Source organism: Pyrus communis, chromosome 17 (genome assembly GCF_963583255.1).
Source record: "Pyrus communis chromosome 17, drPyrComm1.1, whole genome shotgun sequence".
NCBI lineage: Eukaryota > Viridiplantae > Streptophyta > Magnoliopsida > Rosales > Rosaceae > Pyrus > Pyrus communis.
This window is the reverse complement of record NC_084819.1, coordinates 9,065,797-9,093,673: the sequence shown is the minus strand read 5'-3', so window position 1 is coordinate 9,093,673 and position 27,877 is coordinate 9,065,797. Positions and strand designations below refer to the sequence as shown.

Genomic DNA, 27,877 nt, shown 5'->3' with positions numbered 1-27,877 from the left:
TGCATTTATATTTATAGAATAGTTTCAGTGTATATAAGCAAGCATGCCAAGCAAAGTCATGATATGATGGGTAAAACTTCTTCTTTTTTTTTTTTTTCCTTTTTTTTCCTTTTTTTTTTTTTTTGCTCTAAGGGAAAACTTTGTTTTCTCATGTCTTTTTTGCCAAATTCAATTCATTAACTGATGGATTTACAGTAGGCCAATAGTCATTCACATAGGAAGATTTTTTAACACTATTCTTTTTAACTTCTTACACACTTTTTTTTATTTCCAGCAATTAGATTGATTAAATCAAACAAAAATAAAGAAACATGATTAAACAAAAGTGGGCACAAGAAATAAAATGGTGTGTTTAATTTGACAAACCCCGACCCGGAATGTCTACTTGGACTCTGAACCGATCTGTGTTGGCCGACACCTGGAAGGTGACAAAGCCATAAACTGTAGTGATGTGGAAAATGTGTATAAACTTAAACCTAAAAGTGCCCAAGTAATAGAGTGCGGGGTGAACGGGAATGAACCCGTTTCATACGGTCAGAGCATAAGTATAGTACAGTAAGATAGGATGAGAATTATACCATCGAAGGTAATCGTCTACACCAAGATTTGCCAAGAATCCTCGTCGACATGTAAGAGCAAGCCCAGCGTGGGCAGTTGCTCGGGGGACGGGGGAGAGAAAAGGGGCTCGAGGCCCGGTGGACTGGCTCCCGCGTTGGAGAGCCTGAGTGGAGGTGGAGGCCCGAGCTCTGGGCCAGTGGAGAATTGCCAACCCGAGAGCCTGAGGCCCTGTGACGCCAGCGCTGACGTCAGCCTGGCGTCAAGCCTTTTTTAATTTTTTTTCTGTCAAGCGCGTGAATCCCACTCGTACGTGGGGGCGCTTCGCCGACAAGAAATCAGAAAAAAAAAATTGCTTTTTTAGTGACCGTTGGGAAGCCACGTGGCTTCCCACGGTCCGTTCGATCTCAACAGATCTTTAATTTGGACCGTTCGATCTCAACGGTCAAAAAAAAAAAGTCTTATTTAATATCCACCGTTCGATCTGAGATCAACGGTGGATATTAATATGCTTTATAAATAAAAAAAGAAAAGAAAAAATAGTTTTAAAATTAAGAAAAGTTACCGTTGTGACACGTGGCACAATCTGGAGTGTTGGAATTCAAATTTTTTTATATCCAACGGCAAAGATTAATTAGTTGAATAAAAATTTAAAAAAAATTGTAAAAAATTCAAAAAAACATCTGAAATTTTTTTAAAAAAATTGTTTTGACTTTTCTATAAATACCTTCTCATTATCATCTACCTTACACAACAATTTCATATTTTCTCATCTACTTTCAATCACATTCCTTTCTTTGTCTCAAAGTTTCAATCCATTTTTTTTTTCAACAAAATGACCACTGGTGCAGGTACGAATTGGTCGCTTATTGAAGATGTTGCGTTGTGTACTAGCTGGGTTAAAGTTACTCATAGTTCGCTTACGGGTAATGAGATGCAGTTGCGAGAAATGTGGAGTCTTATTCATACCAATTATCTTGAGAAAATTGGTGGGAAAAGAACCAAAGAATCGATGTCCAGTCGTTGGAAACTACTTAGCCAATCATTTAGTATGTGGAGAGACGCCTTGGCACAAGCTAGTAGTAATATTCGAAGTGGGGAAAATTAGTCGGATCAGGTAACAATATATTATTTATTTGATACCCAATTTACATTATAATTTATTTGTTTGTATTATTTATTTGTTACCTACATAATTTATTATTTATTGTTTGTATTATTTATTTGTTACCTACTTACATTATAATTATATTGTTTGTATTATTTATTTGTTACTTATTTTCATTATAATAATTTCTTCTCCCGCATTGTGTAGGAACTTCAAGCACAAGCTTGGTACGCTGCCAAAACCAAAAGCAAAAATAAATCATTCAACCGGTGGGAATGTTGGAATATTGTCAAAGATTGTCCTAAATTTAGAGTTGTGCCAGTCGGTCCATAAGTGCACATGAACAGCACCCCTCTACACTCTACACCCGATCATGTCTCGCATGTTCATGAAGATGATGCAGAAGAAGTGCCTGAAACGCCCCTCCCTGAACAAGCGTCGGGTTCGACCCGTTATCCAATTAGGCCTCAAGGTAAGAAGGCTTCAAAGAGAAAAGGGAGTGCTTCCAAGAATGATTATGCAAAGTTCATGGAAGAACTTACTCGCCAAGGTGAATTGACTTTGGCGAGGGAACTAGCGAAATATGAGGCTGATAAGGCTAGAGAGGACGCAAAAGCTGCAGCTATTGAGAGAGAATTTCAGGCTAATGAGAGAGAAAGAGAGCTGATTAGGCAAGAAAGGGAACATGTTAGAGAAGAAATGTGACATCCCGTCCCGGAACTTTCGAAACGCACGTGTGAATTTACGATGTTGCCCCTAGTTCGTTTTTGGCACGTTGTGGGTTGTTTGTGTGGGGTGGCAGGTGTTGGACAACTCACACACACACTGCCACACTCTCCCTCTCCCTCTGCCTCTGTCCCGTGTCTCTCTCTCTCTCTTCTCTTCTTCTTCTTCTTCCTTCGACGTACGGACAAACATCAAAAGCACCCAAACCATCACAGATCGAAGGAACCAAAGACACCATTCAACTCGTGAGGTCGAGGCGAGCACAACCATACCATTTTCAGGTGAGGAATACTTCGTTTTCACGTCGATTCAACAATGGCCGAATTGGGTACTGTTCATGCAAAAATTATACATTGAGTTTTTGGACTTTTGAAGCTTGTAGATGTGTTGGTGAGGTTCCCACGAGCGTCGGAGTAGCTCGTTGGACGAATTTGGACGCCGGGAAGGCCTGGTTCGAAGTTGGCCGAACTTGGAGTTTTTGGACAAGTATAATCTCTTAGTTTTAGCCCTTAAAACTTGTTGGGACATGTTCTACTAGTCTAGGGCTTTCATTTGGTCCAAGATTCACGAAAAACGGATGAAAAATGAGCGGGAAAACCCAAGTTGCAGGTTTTCCCAGTTTCCGGCGCCGGCGACGTCGCCGACGATCGAATGAAGAAGGCGACGGAATATTCCGTCAATTCTGACGGAATATTCCTAACGCCGTTAACGGATCCGGTTAGTTTTAACGGAATATTCCGTCAGTTTAACGGAATATTCCTGACGGCGTCTGTTGACACCGTCAGTGTGCCTGGCACGTGGCCGCGCGTGGGGGGCGCGTAGGTCCGTGCCTGTGCTGGCGCGTGGGGGCGCGTGTGGGGTCCAAAAATTATTTTAAAAATATGATTGTGATCCTGAGGTTGTGTAGAGCACGTGGGTATATTCATTTGTCCATTTTGAGCAATGTATGAGAAGTTATTACGAGAAACGGGTTATGTGCTTTAAAGTTAACGTTTTTATAGTTGTTTCGCATCTAGGTGACACGTACCCAGAGGACGAGCGTGCACACGCGAGACAAGGGGGCTACGACCCTTCTACATACCAGTGAGTGGGCTTTTGTTTTCCGTATATACCTATATACATTTATATTCCCAGAAATTGATTAAAAAGGGTTATTTACATTATGCCATGCACTTTATTATTATCGTTTACGCATCATTGCATGCATTATTAGTGGCATACATATACATATGCATATTGGGTGCTGTGGACGCGCAGGTAAGTGCCAGGTAAGTGACATTCACGTTTATGTTTCAGTAGTGGTTTGAGATGCCTAGAGAGCTCATAACCTGCACCCCGGTGTTAGTGCTCCCGCCCAGAGTAGGGCACAGTCCTTCACGTGATGTTCACCTCCCGCACCACACGCTCAGCTTGGATCCAAGTTAGGTGCATAGGCCTGTCGTACAGACCACATTAGGTGGTTCCGACTCGTAGGTAACCCGCGATTAGTCGCACAGTCTTCACGTGATCGTAGCACTAGAGCGTATATATATATATGTTACACCCAGGCCTGTCGTACAGACCACCTTGAGTGGTTCCGACTCGTGGGCAGGTTCAGTTTAGAGTTGAGATTTGAGCTCTAGATGCAGCCGTACAGGTCACGTTAGGTGACTCCGGCTGCCAGATGTCATGATGTTGATATGATTTATACCTGGGCACTTACATTCATATTGAGGCTTTGGCATGGCATATCTTGAGCATGATTGGCATATCCTTGAGCATGTTGTGCATGTTTATACATACGTACATATGTTTATTTTCTGGGAAGTATACAGGTTTTACGGCGAGGGGTTAGATTGTATTTTGCTAAATGGTTTTAGAAAGATTTGTTTTTGCCCACTCACGCTTTTGTTTTGCGCCCCTCCAGGTTCTAGTTGCTTAGCCGTTGCGGTGGTTTCCTTTGAGGGCTTTCCGGCGTTCTGACAGACACTCCCCATTGTAGGGTCGCCTTCGGGCGTACTACTGTTATCGTTTTTATTGGGCTGCTATAGACCTGCTCTGAATTTGTATCACTTACTAGCACTTATATTAGTACCTTGTATGCTAGTTTTGAATTATTCGTCCTTTTATATTACTACTCTATTAGCTTCCGCACGTGCACATGGCTACGTCACCTTTGTGTGACGGCCAGCACGCTCCGATCTCGGTCGGGGTGTGTCAGTTTGTTATCAGAGCCTAGGTTTGGCAGTCCTGTGTCCTTGTGAGTATTCTAATAACTTTGGTGTCTTCTGTCAGAACTATGCCGCCTCGTCGGGAACCCCGTCGCTCTTCTGAGCCTAGTTTCCCCGATATTACTCAGTTGGGGGAAGCTTTTGCTACAACCCTTCAGGCAGTGATGCGCCCTCTGGTGCGAGAATTATACGCACACAAATTAAACCCTCTTTTTGTCAATTGTAGTATAAGTATAAGTAGGGATCGTTCTGGACCGGGGATTAGGAGGGATTGTTAATCACTTGGATTTGACTCAAAAACATAAAAACAAAGTTAAAAACGTTCACAAAGACTCAAAGGACTCAAAACAAGTTCAAAAGACTCAAAACTGCCTAAAAACACTAACTAGGCAGTTTCTGACCTTAACCCCAATGTTGGACGAATTTAGGATTATGGCTTGATTCAAACGTAAAATAACAATATAAAACACTATACTAGACTCAAAGAATGCAAAACTAAACTTTAAAACAATAAAACAAACCAAAAGACTCAAACATCACCCAAAACACTCAAAACAGCCTTAAAATCACTTTCTGGGCAGTTTTGAGCACTTTGGTGAATTTGGACGAATTTTGGGAAATAAATTGAATCAAAACACTTTAAAACATAAACTAAACAAAGTCTAAACACTAAAGAACAAGAAAGTAAAGGGGGGGTTAGGTTTTGACGAATTTAAACTAAAAGAACAGATTGTAAGTAAAAGCAAAATGTAAATGTGAATGTGTGATAGAATTGAATGGAATGAAGGCTAGCTAAGGGGTTCATCTCCATACATGTTATACTTGCATAATAAAATGATTTCCAATTGCATTTCAATAAACTATGATACTCAACACCCCAAGTTAACCGTGATGCACTAATTAACCTTCAAATCTTCCTAACGTTATTGAATTGGATGATGCATGCGACAATTCAAAACATTCCCCACAAGTCCTCAACATGAATGCATAGAAGAGGTACAAGCAAGAATCATTACGTTCTATGAAAATTATAAGTGTTGACGAGGCATTCGTTACTATGATTGCATGAAACTTATGCCAAGAATTTGTTTAACGCGATTGTTTATAAGCAACCTCCACTACTTGTGAATATAAGTTCGTAACTATTAGGTGAAACTCACTTATATTCTAGCGTCATATTCATGCATGAAAATTAAGCGCGCATTCTCAATAAACATACATAAATAAGTTATCAATCAAACGGTTAAACAAATTGAATCCACAACTTATGAAACGCAATTAGAAGTAATCAAATCAAAATGCAAGCATAAACATATATTTCGAATTCCCCCCTAGCCAAGGGGGGTTTAGTTGAATTTAAACATTGGAATCAAAGAAACACCTAAACATTCCAACAACTCAAACTTGAATTGTATGAACGTTTAGGCACTCTTCTCTTCCATTCCTCATACGTACAAAACAAAGAGTATTGAAATTAAACATTGAAATCAAAGAAACACCTAAACATTCCAACAACTCAAACTTGAATTGTATGAACGTTTAGGCACTCTTCTCTTCCTCTTCGTTGTAGCACAAGGTCTAAGGATAGTTTGATGGTGTGAATGGTTTGGGGAGTGGTTGGAGTGGCTGCAATGGAGGAGAAAAGTGTTTTGGTGGCTGCAATGAGGGTGTGGAGAGGTTTTGACGAATTTCTGGAATATGGAAGAGTGTATGAGAATGAATGCAATGGATGCTTATTTATAGGTGAAATGGGGGGAACATGACAGCTAGGAGGGAATGTGGCTGCATGTTTGAATGATTAAAGGATGCATGTGGGTTGGAATTGCATGTGCAATGAATATGTGGCTGCATGTGCAAGGGGACAATCTGAAAATGCATGTGAAAGCATGTGTTGGCTGCAATGATGAAATGGATGGGAGTGCATGTGGCTTAATTAATTAAAGGGAGTGCATGTGCAATGTTTTAAAGGATGGAATGCATGTGAATATGATGGAAATCTGATATGGTGATGGGAGATGCATGTGGCTGATTTATGCATGTGAATGCATGTGGCTGCAATGGATTAGGAATCCTTCAATTTCGTCCATTCCTTTTGCTCCAAACATAAGCTATCCATTCCAAGTCCAATTTTGCTCCAAAATGCTCCAAAATGCATCTTTTTGCTTCCTTAGCCATATGAACCTAAAAACACACGAAAATGGCTTAAACGACTAAAACAACTATGAATTAACAATATAAATGCACGAAAACAAGCTAAGTAAGTCGCCTAAATATGCTCCTATCACCCTCCCCAGAGGACTCCTCTGGAGACCATGTACAATCTGAGGTTGGATAAGTTTAAGTGCAGTGAGGGGCCCGAGAGCGCAGAGCGCTGGCTAGAACACATAGAGAAGACTTTCCGGGTGCTGCATAATCAGGGGAACTTGCCTATGGAGAGGTGGGTCGAGACGACCGCTTGGTTTCTAGATACGGAGTCAGCAGCTTGGTGGGAGCAGGAGCTTCGTAGGTTGACTCCGGATCAAAGGATTGATTGGAATGTTTTTACGGGGTTGTTTAGGAAAAGGTATGTGCCCCCTGAGTATATTGACCACAAGAAACAGGAGTTTTCCGAGTTAAAACAGCGGAATATGTCAGCGAATGAGTACTACCGTAAGTTTACGGACTTGTCTCGTTATCACCCTGATGTCGCTGGTAATCCGGCGGAGATGCTCCGTCTTTTCCGCCTGGGCACCAAGAAGAAGTGGCGTTCTATGGCGTCTACTGTCCACAGTGAGACTTACCGGGACTTTTATGAGATACTATTGAGGATCGAGGACTCCGAGAATATGTCGAGCGATACTGATGAAGAGAAGGACGGCAACCAGAAGAAAGATGACAAAGGCAAAGGTCAGGCATCGCTCGGGCCCCGCCAGACTCAGAGCTTCAAGAGAGGTGGAGCTAGTTCTAGTTCTTCGAGTGGTGGCTTCAGTGCCATTGGACAGGGTCGTGGAGGTAGATTTTCTGGTGGCGCTAGAGGCCAGAGGCAGGGCGATGGTGGTCGAGGTAGAGCCCCTATTTGCCGCAGGTGTAACAACCGGCATTTCGGCGAGTGTAGACGTGGTAGCAGTGGTTGCTTCACGTGTGGACAGGTGGGACATAGAGCGGCGAATTGTCCCCAGGGTCAGCAGCAGCAGAAACCGCAGCAGACCTTTATGCCACCACCTGCACCGCTCCAGCAGATTCAGGGTACTAGTAGCTACGGCCAGACGAGTCGAGGTGGTGCTTATCATTATCAGGGTGATGCTGTTCCTTATGCTCCGGGGCAGTATCAGTATCCCCAGGATCCCTTTTCCCAGGGTGGCTATCCCCAGTATTCAGGCGGCTATATGCCGTATCCTCCAGCTCCAGCGGGTGGTTCACAGTGGTATCAGGGAGGACAGTATCAGCAGGGGGAGATTGCCACTAGCAGTGCAGGGTCTTCGAGACAGTCGGGCCAGCCCAGTCAGGGGCGTGGTGCTCAGGGACGCGGCGTTCAGGCGGGCAGAGGCCGCGGCGGGCGTCAGCAGGGACAGGGGCGTCTTCACAATATTTCTCTGCAGGACGCTCAGAACAACCCAGACTTGATTATGGGTACGTTGAACATTCTTGGTTGTTTTGCTAGAGTCTTAATTGATTGTGGAGCTACACATTCCGTAATTTCTCATACATTTGCTCAAGTGACGCAACCTCGCCCCACACCTCTAGGATATGATTTAGAGTTTGTTATGCCTAGAGGAGAGAGTTGCGTTGTAGATTGTGTGTACCCAGGGTGTCCAGTGATCGTAGAGGGTGTTGCCTTGTCAGCCGATCTTATCCCGTTAGATATTGTGGACTTTGATGTGATTCTGGGCACGGATTGGTTGCACTTCTATCGTGCCAACATTGACTGTTACGGGAAAGTAGTTACGTTTCACCGACCTGGACTACCTGTGGTTACTTTCGTGGGTGAGCAGAGTGGGGTGAGACATGGCGTTATTTCGGCGCTGCGAGCGAAAAAGTTGTTATCTAAAGGCTGTCAGGGGTATCTGGCTCACGTAGTGCTAGATGAAGCTGTTTCTAACAGAGTTGAGGATGTGAGAGTGGTCAGACACTTCCCTGATGTATTTCTCGAGGATTTACCTGGGTTACCCCCAGATCGAGACGTATAGTTCACCATTGAGTTGATTCCAGGTACAAATCCTATTTCTTTAACTCCTTATCGTATGGCTCCCGCGGAGTTGAGGGAATTGAAAGTTCAGCTGCAAGAGTTAGTGGATAAGGGATTTATCCAGCCTAGTACTTCGCCTTGGGGCGCTCCAGTGTTGTTTGTGAGGAAGAAGGATGGAACTTTGAGGCTGTGCATCGATTACAGGCAACTCAATCGGGTGACGATTAAAAACCGTTATCCCTTGCCTCGTATCGATGATTTGTTTGATCAACTGAGAGGTGCTTGTGTGTTCTCTAAGATTGATTTGAGGTCTGGTTACTATCAGCTGAAGATCAGTAGGGATGATGTCCCTAAGACGGCGTTCAGGACTCGCTATGGTCATTACGAGTTTCTGGTTATGCCATTTGGGTTGACGAATGCACCAGCCGCCTTTATGGATTTGATGAACCGAGTATTCCAGCCTTACTTGGATAGATTTGTCATTGTCTTCATTGACGATATTCTGGTGTATTCTAAGTCGAAAGCGGAGCATGTTCGACATCTTACTTTGGTGTTGAAGAGGTTGAGGGAACACCAACTATATGCTAAGTTTAGCAAGTGCCAGTTCTGGTTAGACCAAGTTGCGTTCTTGGGACACGTCATTTCTGCTCAGGGTATCTTGGTTGACCCTCAGAAGGTTGCAGCGGTAGAGAGTTGGGAGCAACCGCGAACCGTCACCGAGGTGAGAAGTTTCCTTGGATTGGCAGGGTATTATCGGAGATTCGTTAAGGATTTTTCGGTGATTGCCTTACCACTGACGAGGTTAACGAGGAAGAATGTCAAATTGAGTGGGATGATAGGTGTGAGCAGAGTTTCCAGCAGTTGAAGCATTGTCTCACTCATGCACCTGTTTTGGCACTCCCAGACGATAGTGGTGATTTCGAGGTTTATAGCGATGCTTCCTTGAATGGTCTGGGATGTGTGTTAATGCAGCATGGTAGGGTGATTGCTTATGCTTCGCGGTAGTTGAAACCTCATGAGTCGAATTACCCTACACATGATTTGGAGTTGGCTGCTATCATTTTTGCGTTGAAATTGTGGAGACACTATCTTTACGGAGAGAAGTGCAGGATCTTTACAGATCACAAGAGTCTCCAGTATCTCTTCACCCAAAAGGAACTTAATCTTCGTCAGCGGAGGTGGTTGGAGTTGCTCAGCGATTACGATTGCACGATTGATTATCATCCTGGTCGTGCGAACGTAGTGGCTGATGCACTTAGCAGGAAGTCACAGGGCCGTATTAATGCATTGTACGCTAGTCGTGTTCCTCTTTTGGTGGACTTGCGTGCTACGGGAGTGAGGCTAGAAGCTGAAGATCGAGATGTGGCATTACTTGCTAATTTCCAAGTTAGGCCGATACTTGTTGATCGGGTGCTTGAAGCCCAAGTAGCTGATCAGGAGACTCAAGAACTTATTCAAGCTCGAGAGCAAGGAAGGAGGCGAGACCTCAGAGTTCGGGATTCAGATGGCATGTTGATGCTCGAGGGTAGGATGTTCGTGCCTAATAGTGTGGAGTTGAAGAAAGAAATTCTCGATGAAGCACATATCTCGGCTTATGCCATGCATCCAGGAGCTACTAAAATGTATCATACCATTCGACCATTTTATTATTGGCCGGGTATGAAGAGGGAGATAGCCGAGTATGTAAGCAGATGTGCTGTTTGTCAGCAAGTTAAAGCAGAAAGGAAGAAGCCGTTTGGGTTGTTGCAGCCGCTTCCCGTTCCCGAGTGGAAATGGGAAAATATCACCATGGATTTTGTGTACAAGCTCCCGCGTACACATAATGGCTTTGACGGCATTTGGGTGATCGTTGATCGACTCACTAAGTCGGCTCATTTTATTCCAGTGAGAGAGAAGTATTCTTTGAGCCGTTTAGCGGAGTTCTTCATCTCGAAGGTTGTGAAGTACCACGGTGTCCCTGTGAGTATTATTTCGGATCGAGATCCACGATTTACATCGAAGTTTTGGGTAGCTTTCCAGGAAGCTTTGGGCACGAGATTACTTTACAGCACGACGTATCATCCACAGACAGACGGACAGTCAGAGAGAACTATTCAGACCTTGGAGGATATGCTGCGAGCTTCGGTGTTGCAGTTTGGTGACGCTTGGCACCAGCGGTTAGATTTGATGGAATTTGCTTACAACAACAGTTTTCATTCGAGCATTGGCATGGCGCCATTTGAGGCCTTGTATGGCAGAGCTTGTCGCACACCGTTGTGTTGGTCAGAGGTTGGAGAAAGAGTCTTAGTAGGTCCAGAGATTGTTGAGGAGACTACTCAGAACGTTCAGGTGATCAAGTCTAACCTGAAAGCAGCTCAGGACAGGCAGAAGAGTCTAGCGGATCGGCATGCGACGGACAGAGCATATGAGGTCGGAGATTGGGTATTTCTGAAGCTTTCACCGTGGAGAGGTGTTGTGCGGTTCGGAAAGAAGGGGAAGTTGAGTCCCAGGTACATCGGACCATACGTGGTCACAGAACAAGTTGGTGAGGTAGCTTACAGGTTGGAGTTGCCTCCGGAGTTGGCTAGAGTGCATAATGTTTTTCACGTGTCTATGCTCCGACACTATGTTGCTGATCCATCTCATGTGATACCTCCTCAACCGCTTGAGATTAACCCAGATTTGACGTATGACGAGGAGCCGGTGACGATACTAGATTGGAAAGAGAAGGTTCTGAGGAACAAGACAGTGAATTTAGTGAAGGTTTTGTGGAGGAATCATTCAGTTGAGGAAGCAACGTGGGAGACAGAAGATCGAATGAGGGATTTGTATCCTCGTTTGTTCTTTGGCCACTAGGGGCTGCTGCTTGGTTGTTTTGAATTTCGGGACGAAATTCTATTAAGGTGGGAAGGTTGTGACATCCCGTCCCGGAACTTTCGAAACGCACGTGTGAATTTACGATGTTACCCCTAGTTCGTTTTTGGCACGTTGTGGGTTGTTTGTGTGGGGTGGCAGGTGTTGGACAACTCACACACACACTGCCACACTCTCCCTCTCCCTCTGCCTCTGTCCCGTGTCTCTCTCTCTCTTCTCTTCTTCTTCTTCTTCCTTCGACGTACGGACAAACATCAAAAGCACCTAAACCATCACAGATTGAAGGAACCAAAGACACCATTCAACTCGTGAGGTCGAGGCGAGCACAACCATACCATTTTCAGGTGAGGAATACTTCGTTTTCACGTTGATTCAACAATGGCCGAATTGGGTACTGTTCATGCAAAAATTATACATTGAGTTTTTGGACTTTTGAAGCTTGTAGATGTGTTGGTGAGGTTCCCAGGAGCGTCGGAGTAGCTCGTTGGACGAATTTGGACGTCGGGAAGGCCTGGTTCGAAGTTGGCCGAACTTGGAGTTTTTGGACAGGTATAATCTCTTAGTTTTAGCCCTTAAAACTTGTTGGGACATGTTCTACTAGTCTAGGGCTTTCATTTGGTCCAAGATTCACGAAAAACGGATGAAAAATGAGCGGGAAAACCCAAGTTGCAGGTTTTCCCAGTTTCCGGCGCCGGCGACGTCGCTGGCGATCGAATGAAGAAGGCGACGGAATATTCCGTCAATTCTGACGGAATATTCCTAACGCCGTTAACGGATCCGGTTAGTTTTAACGGAATATTCCGTCAGTTTAACGGAATATTCCTGACGGCGTCTGTTGACACCGTCAGTGTGCCTGGCACGTGGCCGCGCGTGGGGGGCGCGTAGGTCCGTGCCTGTGCTGGCGCGTGGGGGCGCGTGTGGGGTCCAAAAATTATTTTAAAAATATGGTTGTGATCCTGAGGTTGTGTAGAGCACGTGGGTATATTCATTTGTCCATTTTGAGCAATGTATGAGAAGTTATTACGAGAAACGGGTTATGTGCTTTAAAGTTAACGTTTTTATAGTTGTTTCGCATCTAGGTGACACGTACCCAGAGGACGAGCGTGCACACGCGAGACAAGGGGGCTACGACCCTTCTACATACCAGTGAGTGGGCTTTTGTTTTCCGTATATACCTATATACATTTATATTCCCAGAAATTGATTAAAAAGGGTTATTTACATTATGCCATGCACTTTATTATTATCGTTTACGCATCATTGCATGCATTATTAGTGGCATACATATACATATGCATATTGGGTGCTGTGGACGCGCAGGTAAGTGCCAGGTAAGTGACATTCACGTTTATGTTTCAGTAGTGGTTTGAGATGCCTAGAGAGCTCATAACCTGCACCCCGGTGTTAGTGCTCCCGCCCAGAGTAGGGCACAGTCCTTCACGTGATGTTCACCTCCCGCACCACACGCTCAGCTTGGATCCAAGTTAGGTGCATAGGCCTGTCGTACAGACCACATTAGGTGGTTCCGACTCGTAGGTAACCCGCGATTAGTCGCACAGTCTTCACGTGATCGTAGCACTAGAGCGTATATATATATATGTTACACCCAGGCCTGTCGTACAGACCACCTTGAGTGGTTCCGACTCGTGGGCAGGTTCAGTTTAGAGTTGAGATTTGAGCTCTAGATGCAGCCGTACAGGTCACGTTAGGTGACTCCGGCTGCCAGATGTCATGATGTTGATATGATTTATACCTGGGCACTTACATTCATATTGAGGCTTTGGCATGGCATATCTTGAGCATGATTGGCATATCCTTGAGCATGTTGTGCATGTTTATACATATGTACATATGTTTATTTTCTGGGAAGTATACAGGTTTTACGGCGAGGGGTTAGATTGTATTTTGCTAAATGGTTTTAGAAAGATTTGTTTTTGCCCACTCACGCTTTTGTTTTGCGCCCCTCCAGGTTCTAGTTGCTTAGCCGTTGCGGTGGTTTCCTTTGAGGGCTTTCCGGCGTTCTGACAGACACTCCCCATTGTAGGGTCGCCTTCGGGCGTACTACTGTTATCGTTTTTATTGGGCTGCTATAGACCTGCTCTGGATTTGTATCACTTACTAGCACTTATATTAGTACCTTGTATGCTAGTTTTGAATTATTCGTCCTTTTATATTACTACTCTATTAGCTTCCGCACGTGCACATGGCTACGTCACCTTTGTGTGACGGCCAGCACGCTCCGATCTCGGTCGGGGTGTGTCAAGAAAGACGGGCTCAACGAGATCGTGAGATTATGAACACGCCTTTAGAAGGGAAGTCTCCAAATTCTAAATTTTTTTGGAAGTCAGAGAAAGCGGACGTGGTGCGAAGGAGGCGTGCAAGAGAAGCGATAGCAAGCCAAGATGGTCCTAGCACCACAAGAGAAGATCATCCTAGCACCACAAATTGGTTAAGTGATGATGAATAGAGTACTTTTTGTAATCGGAGCCCATAATTTTCCAATCACTTTGGGTTGTAATTTATTATTTATTGTTTGTATTATTTATGTTGTTTCCAATTTATTGAATATTTATTCAAATTAATTTGGTAAGTTATTTATACTAAGAGAATATTTATTGAAATGACAAAAACACACCAAATAAAATTACATAAGCATACGGAATAATAAAAAACTCACTAAAAAAATTACATAAACATACCAAATAATAAAACACACCAAATAAAATAACATAAACATACCAAATTAAAAAAACACACTAAATGAACTTAATTATCTTCAGCTTGTTTCAATGCCCACTGGTGCTCTATCAAGTCAATTTGTCGGGCATTGTGCATGTCTAGCATTTGAAATGCAGTATATCGTTGAATGAGCCTTTCATTGTAACGTCCATCCCTTTGTAATGGCTCATGTTGCACGGGCTCATCGATGGCATCATGAGCACAATATATACATGTTCTTGAATTGTTCATCGTGTCTGGCTCATATTCATCAACGGCTTCATAATCGTACTCATCTTCCACAATCATGTTGTGAACAATGATGCACGTCAGCATGATGGATCGAAGCGACTCTACATCAAACAATCTGGCAGCACCCCTGACGATCGCCTAGCAAGCTTGGAGGATACCGAAACAACACTCCACATCCTTCCTGCACCCCTTTTGATAGCTTGCAAAGTGTTTTTCCCTTGCACTTCGCGGACATGGCACTGTTTTGACAAATGTTGACCATCGCGGGTAAATGTCGTCAGCTAGGTAGTATGGCCCGTCGTACATACGTCCGTTGACCTCATACGTGACTTTTGGTGCCTTTCCTTGCAGGACATCGTTGAACACTGGGGATTGGGCAAGGACATTGATGTCATTTTGAGCTCCCGGGACCCCGAAAAAGGCGTGCCAAATCCATGTATCAAAAGATGCCACCGCCTCCAGAATGATACTTTTTGCTCCTATTCTGTCCCCATAAGCGCATTGCCATGCACTTGGACAGTTTTTCCATTGCCAGTGCATACAATCAATGCTTCCAATCATCCCAGGAAAACCACGCATCTCGGCCTTCTTAAACAGCCGTTCCAAGTCCATGTTTATAGGTTTGTGGAGGTACTCAACGGTGTAGATAGATTCGATTGCTCCGCAAAACCTCATCAGGGACTCAAGAATGGTTGATTTCCCCATCCTCGTTATCTCATCCGCTTGGTCTGCAGATGCTCCATATGTAAGCATTCGCAAGGCAGCAGTAATTTTTTGCTCAGGCAGTAGACCCATAGCACCAAAAGCATCCTTCTTTTGCACAAAGTAAGAATCATGGTTGCAAACAGCAATCATGATTTTGTTGAACAAATGTCGTTCCATTCTAAAACGACGTCTAAAGTACATATCAAGGAATGCACTATTAGGAACAAAATAATCATCCAAGAGTTCCATACCTCGTCGTTGCCTGCTTCTATCAAGGTTTCCGGAACGGCTAGGCCTGCAGATCTGAGCCATAGCTTGGATGACTCGACGGGAATGTGAGGCTCTGCCTATTCTTACTTCGTCATCTCTCCTTCTACACTCCTCATCCTCTTCCCTCTCATTTTTTGCCCCTGGTGATTGAACATTGCTTCTGATTGGTTAAACAATTCTTCCTCTTCCTGATCGAGTTCCCACATCATCCTTGAGGAAGAAGAAGACATTGTAAGAAAAAAGCAGAAACTATGAATAATGATACAGATTTTTTGTGAAGAAGGAAGCAAAAACTATGAATAATGATAGAGATCTTGAGAAAATTGGTGTGAGATTTGTGAGGATTGATGGTGGATTATATGGAGGATTTAGAAAGGATTAGGTTGTACATAATGCCACGTGGCATGCCGTCATTCGTTAAAAATTTGATGGAAATCTATCCTCAAAGATTGTAAACAGATTATGACATGTGGCATGCCGTCATTCGTTAAAAATCTGATGGAAATCTATCCTCAAAGATTGTGAACAGATTATGACACGTGGTGCGACGTGATTGGTTAATAATCTTATCAGAAATCCATCACCAATAATTATATTTTCGGATAATGACACGTGGCATAACGAGTACGATTAAAAAATTTATCGGAAATCCATCCCCAATAATTGTCTTTTCGGATTTTATGACAAGTGGCGTAACGACAACGATTAAAAATCTTATCCGAAATTACAAATAAAATTATTTTGTATTATTTAATAATACTTCGGATAATGACACGTGGCGCAACGAGAATGATTAAAAATCTTATCCGATATTACAATTAAAATTATTTTGAATTATTTTATAAATAAAAAAATACTAATATTTTATTGCCTATTGTCAGGGCTATTGAAGTGTAACGGTGGAGATGCAAATGCTATTGCCAGGGCTATTACTGTTCATTAAGGGCAGTTATTGTTCATAAGGTGGATTGAATAGTGCATAGCCTGGGGTGAGGGCTCCAACGCTGAAGTTGCTCTAAGCTCAGCAATAAAACTTGAAGGGGTGAAAAATAGGGGTGAGTGGGCCTAGAAACAAATCTTTGTAAAAATCCTTTTCGAAACCATAATAACCCCTCGCTGTAAAACCAATATAGTTTCCTAAATATACATACTACGTATATTAAGAAAATACTTACCGTAGCTTGGAAAATCTCAAGAATTCATTATGGCACAATATCTCGTAAATAAGGGCATGACGATCACAAAATCTCACATAAGCAACATATCATATCAGGTGCTCATCGACACATGCTGACACACGAGTTCATGCAGAGGTATTCCGACATGAACAGGACTGGGTGCAATAATATACGCTCTAGTACTACAATCACGTGAAGACTAGCGTTATGCGCAGCACATACGAGTCGGAGTTGCCTATAGCAACTTGTACGACAAGACTGGCACCTACAATGGATCCAAAGTGAGCGTACGGTGCGATGTGCACATACACGTGAAAGACTGGCCCTGACCCAGACGAGTACCAATACCAGTGTAGTAAACGATGAGCAGATAACATCAATATAGTGATGCCACAGCCATTCAACAAATATAATCAATATCATACTATTCATGACCATAAATATAATCACGGCATCTCCTTATAGTAAGCTTACCTCTGCATCCCATAGGATTATTTCATCATTTCCCAACAATAAGGTATTTCTTATAAACATTAATTTAATCATGGCAATCACATAAAGACTTTATTAATGCTTGTATATATGGACACTAACTTATATATATATATATAAAGAAAAGACTCACTCACATATCATGTCGCTGAGTCGAACTCGCCTTGTAGCATCGAGAGTCTTTGCAATGCATTTCACCTAGAAACAAAATCATTTAGGTAAATATATTCGTACAAAGTACGGCTAATAAAGGAACTATCCTAAAATGGTCGAATTTAGGAAAACAGATGGCGGATTCGGAATCAGCGCGTCGAAATACGCTAAGAAGGGTCCCCGTCAAATTTTACAAAAAGTCAACAGTTAACCCTAAAAGTCAACCAATGTATATATTATCTCGGATAACTCACTAATCGATATAGGCCCACTAAGCCCTACATAGTCTCTAGTAATACTGATTTTAATATTAAAGAACAATTCGTAGCATATTGTCCAAAAGTCAAGTCTTTATCAAAGGTGAGGTCCACAACCCTACACAAGTCGATCTGGAATATTCGCCAATGGATTTCCAATCTGTAACTTCCCAAAGTCCACACTATACTTCTAGAACAACATACTAAAACTTCTTTACGATCCAACGGTTGGATCTCCGCCAATCGTAAATTCAAGTGGCGGTCAACGTTGGATTTTACAAACTTTAGAAATTCAATTAGGGAAGATCCGTACGTCAGATTCTCGATCCATAAGTTCCTAATATCCACAAATGTTACGTACTATCACGTATTAAAGTTGGGTACCAATCCAACAGTCGGATCGTCCATTCATATAATAACCAAGTAGTGGCCAACTAAGCGGTCCACTATGAAACTATATTAAAACATTAGGATTTCACTAAATGGATGTCAATTATGGAATCGAGGCATAAAATTAGCCTTGGATGGTCAGGTGGGGTCTCAACCCACGCTTTGCCGCCACGCGCTGCTGTATGTGGCTGCCGGTCGCCCCGACTCACCGGAAAAATCAACTATTTCCAAAAATTACCAAATTTCACATAAATGAAGATCTCAATGAGTAGAGCAAGTTTTATACTTATGGACAAGTCCAATTTAGCCGGAAAAATCCATAATTTCACTCGAACTCGCCGAAACCCTAGAAATAGGTAGCTTTGATCCGCCGAACTCAAACCTCTTTGGCCTTTCTTCCTGACCTCTAGAGGAGTGTTTTGGTGGTGGTAATTGAATGAAATCATTTCAGAATTGTTGGATCTTAGGCAAGGGTTTCTGCGGCACCCACGGGTTCAAACTTCGTGAAATCGTAACCAATTCTTGTCCATTTTGGCTAGAATGAGATGATGGGATGTTATGATGAGGTTTAGTAGTGATGGGAGGTTGAGGAAAGCCAAAGGGATCCAATTCCCTCTTCTTCTTCTTTTTCTCTCATTTCCCCTCCCTTCTCTTGTTTCTGATTGGGCAGCCCCCCAATCCCTTATTTTCTCTCATCTCCCTTTCATCCCAACCATCCATCTCTCTCATTTCTCTTCTTTCCTTTCATCCCAACCACACATGTGGCACATCACACTGCTCCAGAAAATCTGGAGCCTTTTGGAGTGAAGGTTAAATTTACTAGAATGCCCCCGACTTTAAACGTTAGTAACTCATTTGTTATAGCTCCAAATTACGTTCCGTTTATGCTCGTGTGCTCGTATCAACAAGTACTACACAAATATACTAAAAGAATGAGTCATCTGTCTCTCTAAACAATGGTCAACGGAAGTGAAAATCTTTGCCTCTAGGAACATTTTCATCAATTCACACTTTTCAAATTTATATTATCGTAAAATTAGGGACGAGTTGTCACATAATTTATCATATTCCCGAATATATAGCAATATATCATCATCATTAGATCCGATTAGGGCTATCAAATAAGGACAAAGCCAGAAATTTAACTAAGAGCCCACCTTAAAAAATTTAAACTCCTTTTTTGGACAAATAAAGCTAGTTTTTTTCACAAATGTTGAAAAAATTAGTTACAACATGCCTAATTTTATTACTCTATTGTCTAATTGTCTTTAATTGTTGTATTGACAGTCTAATACTCATTCGTATTAATTAACCAAATACATGCAACTCAACAAGGTTTAGACATTAGTGCGTGAAGGGGGAAAAAAGGAAGGAGGGGCATTTAAAAACTAAAAGAGGATTTTTCACTATTTTAATATGATTAATAGAATAATTTTTAGGGAGTTTTAACAAAACACTCCCGGTACTATTCACTTTTAATGAAAAATTAACCACATTTTACCTTTCCCTGGTACTATTCACTACACCTTCATTTGTCATTTTTCATTAAAACTAAAGTTTTTATTGGACTTTTCGTTAGTTTTCCCTAATTTTGAATGCAAAAAAAAGAGTGAGAGGGGGCATTGTACCCTCCCCCCCCCCCCCCCCAAAGGCCCCCCCAAAGGCCTTACCTCCCTCTGTCCATGACTGTGATCTACATCTAATAGTTATAGACAAACTACTTATAATCGCCTTAGTAACTAATTGCCTAAATGATATGAGCATATTTATGCTACTTAGTTAGCTTATTTCCTTGCATTTACTCAATTATTTTCTATTTGTTATAATGTTTTAAGCTATTTTCGTGTGTTTGTAGATCCAAATGACAAAGTTGGCAAGAAAGTGCAATTTGGAGCATTTTAGAGCAGTTTTGGGCTTGGAATGGATAACACATGCATGGAGAAAGGTGGATGGACGTTTTTGAAGACCAAAGGAGGCTAGGAATGTGCTTAACATCTGGAAGAATTGATTCAATACTTGGAAAATAAGGAATCAGCTAAGAAGAAGGAAACATTATCCAAATTACCTTATCTTATCCAAACCTTATCTAACCTTATCTTATCTTATCCTATCCTAATATTTTGCTACCTTAATCTAGCTACAAGGAGGACATCTAAATGACATTAGGATACCTAAATATCAGGTTTGTAGAAACCCTATCCCTATCCCTAAAAGTATGCCGCATGTAACCCTTCTAGAAGTCATGTTTTCTGCCGCAAGGACCATTGGAGAATCTGATTGAGAGTGTCCTTGTTCTTTGTTGATTTGGAGTCCTAATTCCCCTCCTTTTTAGCCTTTGCCGTGCCCTCCCTTCTCCCTATAAATACATAATGCTGCAACCTTCATTCATGACCCATCTCTCATCACAATTCGCACCACACATCCATCATACACACAAATCCATCTAGTGCCGCAGCTTTGCAAGGAGAAAGGAGAGGAGACCCTTGGAGCCGTGCCTTGCCATTCAAGCTTGGATTGCTGGAACATTCTTAGGTGTATTCTATCTTTTGCTTTCAATGTTTAATTTAAGTTATCTTTGTTTAAGTGCAAACATGAGGAACTAAACTCATTTTAGCTAGAGGTGGATTCAAAGCCATGAACATATATGTGATATGAATTGATTTCCTCCAGTTATTGTTTCGTAAAACATGATTGTGATTTACTTATCTGTTTGATTGATAACTTATTCTTGTATGTTGATTAAGGATGCATACTTAGTTTGCATGCATGAATTTGATGCTAAAATATAAGGGAATTTCACCTAAGCGTTATGAACTTATATTTATAAGTAGTGGAGGTTGCTAGTCACAATCATGTTAAGTAAATCCATGGCAGGAGTATCATGCAGTTCATAGTTATGAATGTCATGTCAATGCTTATGATTTTCACAAAGCTTAACGATCTTTGATTGTATCTCTATTATGTTGTTCATGTAGGGAACTATTGAAGAATAATTTGGTTGCCGATGCGTTATCCATCCAATTCAATGAAATTAGGAAAATCTGAGAGTTAATTTGTGCAGTTCACGGTTAACTTTGGGCGTTGTCATTCATGGTTTATAGGAATAATAACTGGAAACGGTTTGTATGCATATGTGTCATGTGTGGAGAAGAACCCTCTAGCTAACCATTCACCCATTTAAACACTCAATTTCGTCCAAAGTTGTTTAGAGTCTTTAGATCTGTTTGTTTTTACTTTAATTTCGTCAAAACCACTTCCCCCTTTATATTTCGTGTCTTTTAGTTAGAATATGTTCAAACTAGTTTCTTTTTAGTGTTTTGAGTCAAGTTAAGCTAGATTTTCGTTCAAATCACTCTCTAGTTCATGTTTTGAGTCAATTTAACTTAGTTTTGTGTTAGGTCAGTTTAGCTTGTTTTAAGTCATTAGAGTCTAGTTTTCTGTTTTTGAGTCTAGTTAAGTGTAATTGAGTCTAATTTGAGTAGATTAGCAGCCTTTCTAATCCCCGGCCTAGAACGATCCCTACTTTCACATACTACAACTACATAAAAAGGGTTTAATTTGTGTGTTAGTTTCTATCACATCACTAAATAAGCTAATCAAATGTGGACTCCCACATCACCCCCCCCCCCCCCCCCCCACCCCCCTTATCTCCCTCCTCTTCCCATTCATAATGCTAATTCATCTTCTACACAACTTATGAGGCGGCTCAAACATGACTTGCATCAAATAGGAATGCCAAAGTGACAATGTTAATAATTTAACCTACTAATGTTATCATTTGTAAAAACAAAATTATTTACAAGAAAGAACAGTGGTCGAATTAGGGTTTAGGATTCAATGTGTTGAACTAATTCCCCACAACTATATACATGCAATCCGATCCGTTTACAAACCTTCATACTGCATGGGTAAACTAAACTTGTCCCACAACTATATACATGCCGAGTTGGCAAGTTCTGATTGGCTAGTGAAAGTCCACATGGCAACTAAGTAGGACCCAGTACGACCAAAGCCAAATGTTAGATAGAGAAAGAACGAGTCAGACGTAACTTTGCTTCCTATATATAAATACAACTCTCCAATCTCCGCATCCCTCTCTTTCATTTTTTTCGCGTCTCTCTTATCCTTCCTTCTCCTCTCTCGCTCGCACACACAGAGGTTCGTTCATGTTCTACTTTCGATCTCAATCCAATATTTCGTAATTGCTTCGAACAATGTAGGACCGATCGATTTTTGGTTTTTGATTTGCATGTCATTTGTTTCTTTGGATCCAATTCCTTCATTACATTTGAGGGATTTTTTGTAACATTTAAATTTAGGACAATTAACTGTAATAAACATATTTTAACATTTTGTTGCAGATCCTATATCAACGACACAACGATGTTCATTTACGTAAATCATAAATAATCAGATCATATAGCTATATGATTAATAATTTGAGGATTAGGTGTTTATGGTTTTGTAATTGTATGGTCTGAATTTCATCGTTGGATCTCTTGAAGAATTGTGGTGTTTAATTAGATCTAGAATTGTGGTAAAAATGTGTATTGGTTTGCCGATATCTGTAGCTAATTCTTGTTCATCGTTGTCTAGATTTTTGTAATCGAAATTCGGATTTCATCGGTAGGGAAGGTGGGAATTGTTTAGATTTGGCATAGCATGTGACATTTTATGCATGCTTTCATATTTCACAGGCTTGTATATTTTTTTCTTGAGATTTCAGTTTTCTTGTCGAAATAGAGAAGTGATTCGTATTATTTTTGGTTTTTCTCAGTCTAGAGATGGAAACGTTCCTCTTCACCTCCGAATCTGTCAACGAGGGACATCCCGACAAGCTTTGCGACCAAGTCTCAGATGCCGTTCTCGATGCTTGCTTGGAACGAGACCCGGAGAGCAAAGTTGCATGCGAGACATGTACGAAAACCAACATGGTCATGGTCTTCGGTGAGATCACAACAAAAGCGAAAGTAGATTACGAGAAAATAGTCCGAGACACTTGCAGAGGAATTGGGTTTACATCAGCTGATGTAGGCCTTGATGCTGACAACTGCAAAGTCCTCGTCAACATTGAGAAACAAAGCCCAGAAATTGCAGAGGGAGTTCATGGTCACCTTACCAAGAAGCCCGAGGAAATTGGAGCTGGCGACCAAGGCCACATGTTTGGTTATGCCACTGATGAGACACCTGAGTTCATGCCACTCACCCATGTCCTTGCTACCAAGATTGGTGCCAAGCTTACGGAGGTCAGAAAGAATAAGACGGTCCCATGGCTGAGGCCCGATGGTAAGACCCAAGTGACTGTTGAGTACCAGAACGAGAACGGGGCCATGGTCCCTATTCGGGTGCACACCATCCTCATCTCAACCCAACATGATGAGACTGTCACAAATGAGCAGATTGCTGCTGATTTGAAGGAACATGTGATCAAACCTGTCGTCCCAGCTCAATTCATTGATGACAAAACTATCTACCACTTGAACCCTTCAGGTCGATTCGTCATTGGAGGACCCCATGGAGATGCTGGGCTCACTGGCCGGAAGATAATTATAGACACCTATGGTGGTTGGGGTGCTCATGGTGGTGGTGCTTTCTCTGGAAAAGATCCAACCAAGGTTGACCGTAGTGGTGCATACATTGTAAGGCAGGCAGCAAAAAGTGTTGTTGCATCCGGGCTTGCTCGCCGCTGTATTGTTCAGGTTTCTTATGCAATTGGCGTCCCAGATCCCCTGTCGGTTTTCGTGGATACCTACAAAACTGGAAAAATCCCGGACAAGGACATATTGGTCCTCATCAAGGAGAACTTTGACTTTAGGCCGGGAATGATTGCCCTCAACCTTGATTTGAAAAGAGGAGGCAACTTCAGGTACCAAAAGACTGCTGCTTATGGTCATTTTGGCCGCAATGATCCAGATTTCACATGGGAGACCATCAAGATCCTCAAGCCAAAGGCTTAACATAACGAGCTAGTTTCGGAAAGGTGGTTACCATCATAGCTGTTGTTCATAACGTTAGAGAAGAATAAGAAACTTTCAACGCATGCATCGGATGTCGAGGTCTACATTTCAAGACTCAAGGTAGCGTTGAGAAGACGAGATGTGTGCGGTTAGTTGAGGCAGTAGCAAAGTTAGGAGCCAGTAGTAATTTGTTGCGTTGTCCTTCGTTGTTTTATCATTTTTCATGTTCCCATTTTTTCTGAACCCAGAATCTTGGCTGTTGAGGCTTCTATGCCAAAGTAGAAGCTCATTACGAACGATTGAAATCAAATAATTGTATCATCGTAGACTGCAATATTCAAATTTCATTGCTGGAAGTGAGAAAATCCAATCTTTTGAGCTTCTGGAACATCAACTAATGCAATAGCTTGGATGACACCACCCATAGCTAAAATGTTCAAAACAATTATCCCTAACATGTCCCAATTCACGAATGCAACCACAACTGATCGTGCAACCGCTCTTCTCCTGCACCAAACATCTCATCAACCCCTTCGCCATCCCAGTAGAAATGGAAGGTGGTCGTGTAGCGAATATGCTGGGTTGTTTCAGGGCATTCATCAATGTCCGCACAGATGAAAGAGAGCTTGGCGAAACTATTACTCAGATGACAGAATGCAGGAAGGATCTGGCTACACACATGGCACCTGAAAACGAGACCGAATCGAAGCAATTGAGTGGGAGGCAATTCATCGAACACCTTGTGTGCAAAATTGAATTGCTTATAGTTTCCCAAATACTAGAAGAAAGAGACATACCAAGACGCACCATAGTTGATAACTGCTTGCAAGAAGATGAAAAAAGACAAAGATTTAATGCGTTGCAATGGAAAATTTCCACATATATATACACACACATATATATAATAATTGAAAGGTGGGATTTTGGGTGCATACAGGGGATTTGCAGGGTGCATACAGGCATCTGAAGAAGGTCTCTGAGGTTTTGGTCGCTGGAAGCACTATTGAAGTTGCCATGGCGATTCTCTGGTAAATCCAAGCCCGTGCCTTCTAATCCCTTCTTGCTGTCGGTGTCTCCGTCGCCTCCTCCGCCAACTCCTCCCGCCATTTCTTTCAGCTTTCAATTGTGGCGCTCTCTCTCACCCATTACATTAAACGCCCTCCAATTATTAAACATTAGTAACATAAATGTTACATTAGTCACCGGCGAAGTTTAAACTCACACCATTATGTAAAGGCATAACATATTTCTACCATTGTGGTAAATGGCCACATTACGCCGTCCAATTTTTAAAAATGAGCTATGTGTTGTAAAAGCTGTGGGTTTGAATACCTACATGATTTTAGTCAAAAGTGAAAAAGTAACGATGGCTAAAATGGTGGTATTGTCATATTTCTAAAAATTGTGATATTGTTAGATTTTGTTATTGTTGGATGACATAGTTTTCAACTTGTATGGCATGATTTTCAACATGCCTTAATTTCTCTTGTAGACTTTTGCACGTAAATGGCTCATATAAAGAGCATGCAGTGTATGATCAAACAACACACCAGATCAAGAGTGAAAAGCAAAAAATATCTATATCCCTCTCATTTTTCTACCTGCATCCTGTGTGATACAGTTACAAAAATAAACAATGTGATACATTGCACTCGTTCCACTTCTATCTCTAGTAAATGTTATCTTTCTCTCAATTTTGCCTATTTTATAACACGTTATTAGCACGACTCTCTAACTCTAGCCAATTCTCATTTCATCCGTTGAAAAATGCTTCCCGTAAGGATATTACTGTTCCAATTCTTTCTTTGCCTCCCCTGCTTTATGTTTCCTCGCCAAGAGCTGCTAGCACCATGTCTTCTCCTAGTCCTCAGTTTAATCATTATTTATATTTTTTTTTTATTTCTTATTTAGTGTAGCTCTGGATTACTAATCGTGCACTACAATTTTAGGTGGTGCAATATAATTGCTCATCTTGCACTGTATATTTAATTTTACTGCAATTTTTGCTGGTGCAATATAATTGCTCATTCTACACTATTATTTTAATAGGAGTGGTGTGGTACAATCACCGTCCTTATTAATGTTCCTTCTTTCTGCCAGTAATACTCAATACTGATGGTAGAGCCTATGTAGTGAGGATTATTCACTACCTATTTTTTCTTTTCTTTTTTTTACCTTCCTCATTAATTTTCTTTCTTTCTAATAATAATACTCATATTGATGGTAGTGTCTGTGTAGTGAGTATTACTAACTACCTAATAATTTTTTAATTAATGTCCAATTTATGTAAATCTCGAGCCTGAAGTTTCAAGTGCTTATCAATTTGGCTTGAAGATAAAGATAAAAAATTTGTAAGAACCAAAAGTTCTAACATCACATCCCTCCAGAATCAATAGTATTACAAGTTCTTACACATCACATTTTTCTTTTCAAAAAGAAAAGAAAATGGCGAACTTGGAAAATCTTGATTTTGTTGCCCTTGATATCACTGGAAAAAACCTACCTTACCTAGGCAATGGATACGAAGATCCATTTGGAGGCAGAACATCTTGGAGACACCATCAATGAGGGTAAGAATGCATCCCTCTCAAGATCGGGTGATAGCCGTGATTTTTATTCGTCGCCACCTCGATGAAAGATTAAAAAGCGAGTACCTAACAGCTGAAGACCTATTGGTTCTCTAGAATGCATTGAAGAATTGGTATAATCACCAAACAACGGTAATTCTCCCAAGAGCTTGTTATGAGTGGACACACCTGAGAATCCAGGATTATAAGACGATTGTTGAATATAACTCTGCAATGTTCAGAATTGGCTCCCAAATGAAACTTTGTGGGGAAACTATCATTGAGGAAGATATGCTGGAAAAGACTTTCAATACTTTTCATGCCTCCAACATGCTTTTACAACAGCAGTATAGAGAGCGAGACTTTACTGCGACTAGTTGATATTAATGCCCCTGGTGGCTGAACAGAACAATGAGCTCCTAATAAAAAATATCAGTCCCAACCAACTGGGTCAGCTCCATTCCCAAAAGCGAATGATGCTTCTCTTGAAGTAAACACCACCTTACCTCATGGCAATAATTACAAACGAAGATGTGACCACAAGTGAGGTCGATGGAATGTGAAAGGCAAGAACCATGGCGTCCAGTTTTACAACATGGGTTCAAGGCATAATCCAGGCTTGAGCTTCAAAAATGTAAACCGGCACAAGGGTAAACCTTATATAAATAACACTCCTAGAAATCATGAAGAAGTCTGCCAAAGGTGTGGTGGCAATGGGCACTCAATGCATACATGCCGTATCCCAAAACATCTAGTGGATCTGTGTCAAGCCTGCCTCAAAGAAAAAAGTGTCGAAACCAATGGATATATCTAATCCAATGTTCGATTTATGAGGTCAATTGAACACAACCCATCTGGATGTTTCAGACTTCGTTGCGGAAAGAGGGAATGAAGTATATCGATTTGTTTAAATCATTTTATGCTTTATTATATGAACTTGTAGTTTAAAGCTTGTATTTCAATTCAATAAAATGTGGCATTGCAATTTCATTTTTATTATAAATAAATTGTTTTTAACTCTAATAGTTCTACTCATAAAGCTTGCTTTTAACTCTAATTGTCCTCAAAACAAGAACAATGGCGAAGATATTTGTCTTGTAGACAGCATAACCACATATACAATACTTCGAGATCAAAAGTATTTCTCAAGCTTAATATTTACAAAAGCAAAGGTAATAACAATACCATGCCAATCGGATGTAATTAAAGGCTTAGGAAAAGCCCAGGTCAAGTTACTAAATGGAACAGTATTGTCCATACAAAATACATTGCACGCTACTGGATCTACAAGAAATTTGTTGAGTTTTAAAGATATATGTTT

At 41.5% G+C, this 27,877-nt stretch overlaps 2 protein-coding genes across 2 annotated transcripts; one reads left to right on the top strand and one right to left on the bottom strand.

Moving 5' to 3' along the window:
* Window positions 1-22,810: 22,810 nt before the first annotated feature.
* LOC137723315 (S-adenosylmethionine synthase 3) lies at window positions 22,811-24,314 on the top strand. The gene has a single exon (XM_068462477.1). The coding sequence runs from the start codon at window positions 22,817-22,819 to the stop codon at window positions 23,987-23,989; it is 1,173 nt and encodes a 390-aa protein (XP_068318578.1). The 5' UTR covers window positions 22,811-22,816; the 3' UTR covers window positions 23,990-24,314.
* Window positions 24,315-24,344: 30 nt separating this feature from the next.
* Window positions 24,345-25,075, bottom strand: LOC137723316 (thioredoxin-like 3-3). The gene is made up of 2 exons (XM_068462478.1): window positions 24,787-25,075; window positions 24,345-24,675 (listed from the first exon to the last, which is right to left on the bottom strand). The coding sequence occupies exons 1-2, from the start codon at window positions 24,942-24,944 to the stop codon at window positions 24,456-24,458; spliced, it is 378 nt and encodes a 125-aa protein (XP_068318579.1). The 5' UTR covers window positions 24,945-25,075; the 3' UTR covers window positions 24,345-24,455.
* Between the last annotated feature and the right edge of the window lie 2,802 nt (window positions 25,076-27,877).

Excerpts from the sequence above, each read along its gene's own strand:
- LOC137723315 (XM_068462477.1), top strand. The coding sequence starts at position 22,817 with ATGGAAACGTTCCTCTTCACCTCCGAATCTGTCAACGAGGGACATCCC.
- LOC137723316 (XM_068462478.1), bottom strand. The coding sequence starts at position 24,944 with ATGCACCCTGCAAATCCCCTGTATGCACCCAAAATCCCACCTTTCAAT. Across the intron at positions 24,676-24,786 it reads ATCAACTATGGTGCGTCTTG|GTGCCATGTGTGTAGCCAGA; the intron begins GTATGTCTCTTT and ends TCTCGTTTTCAG.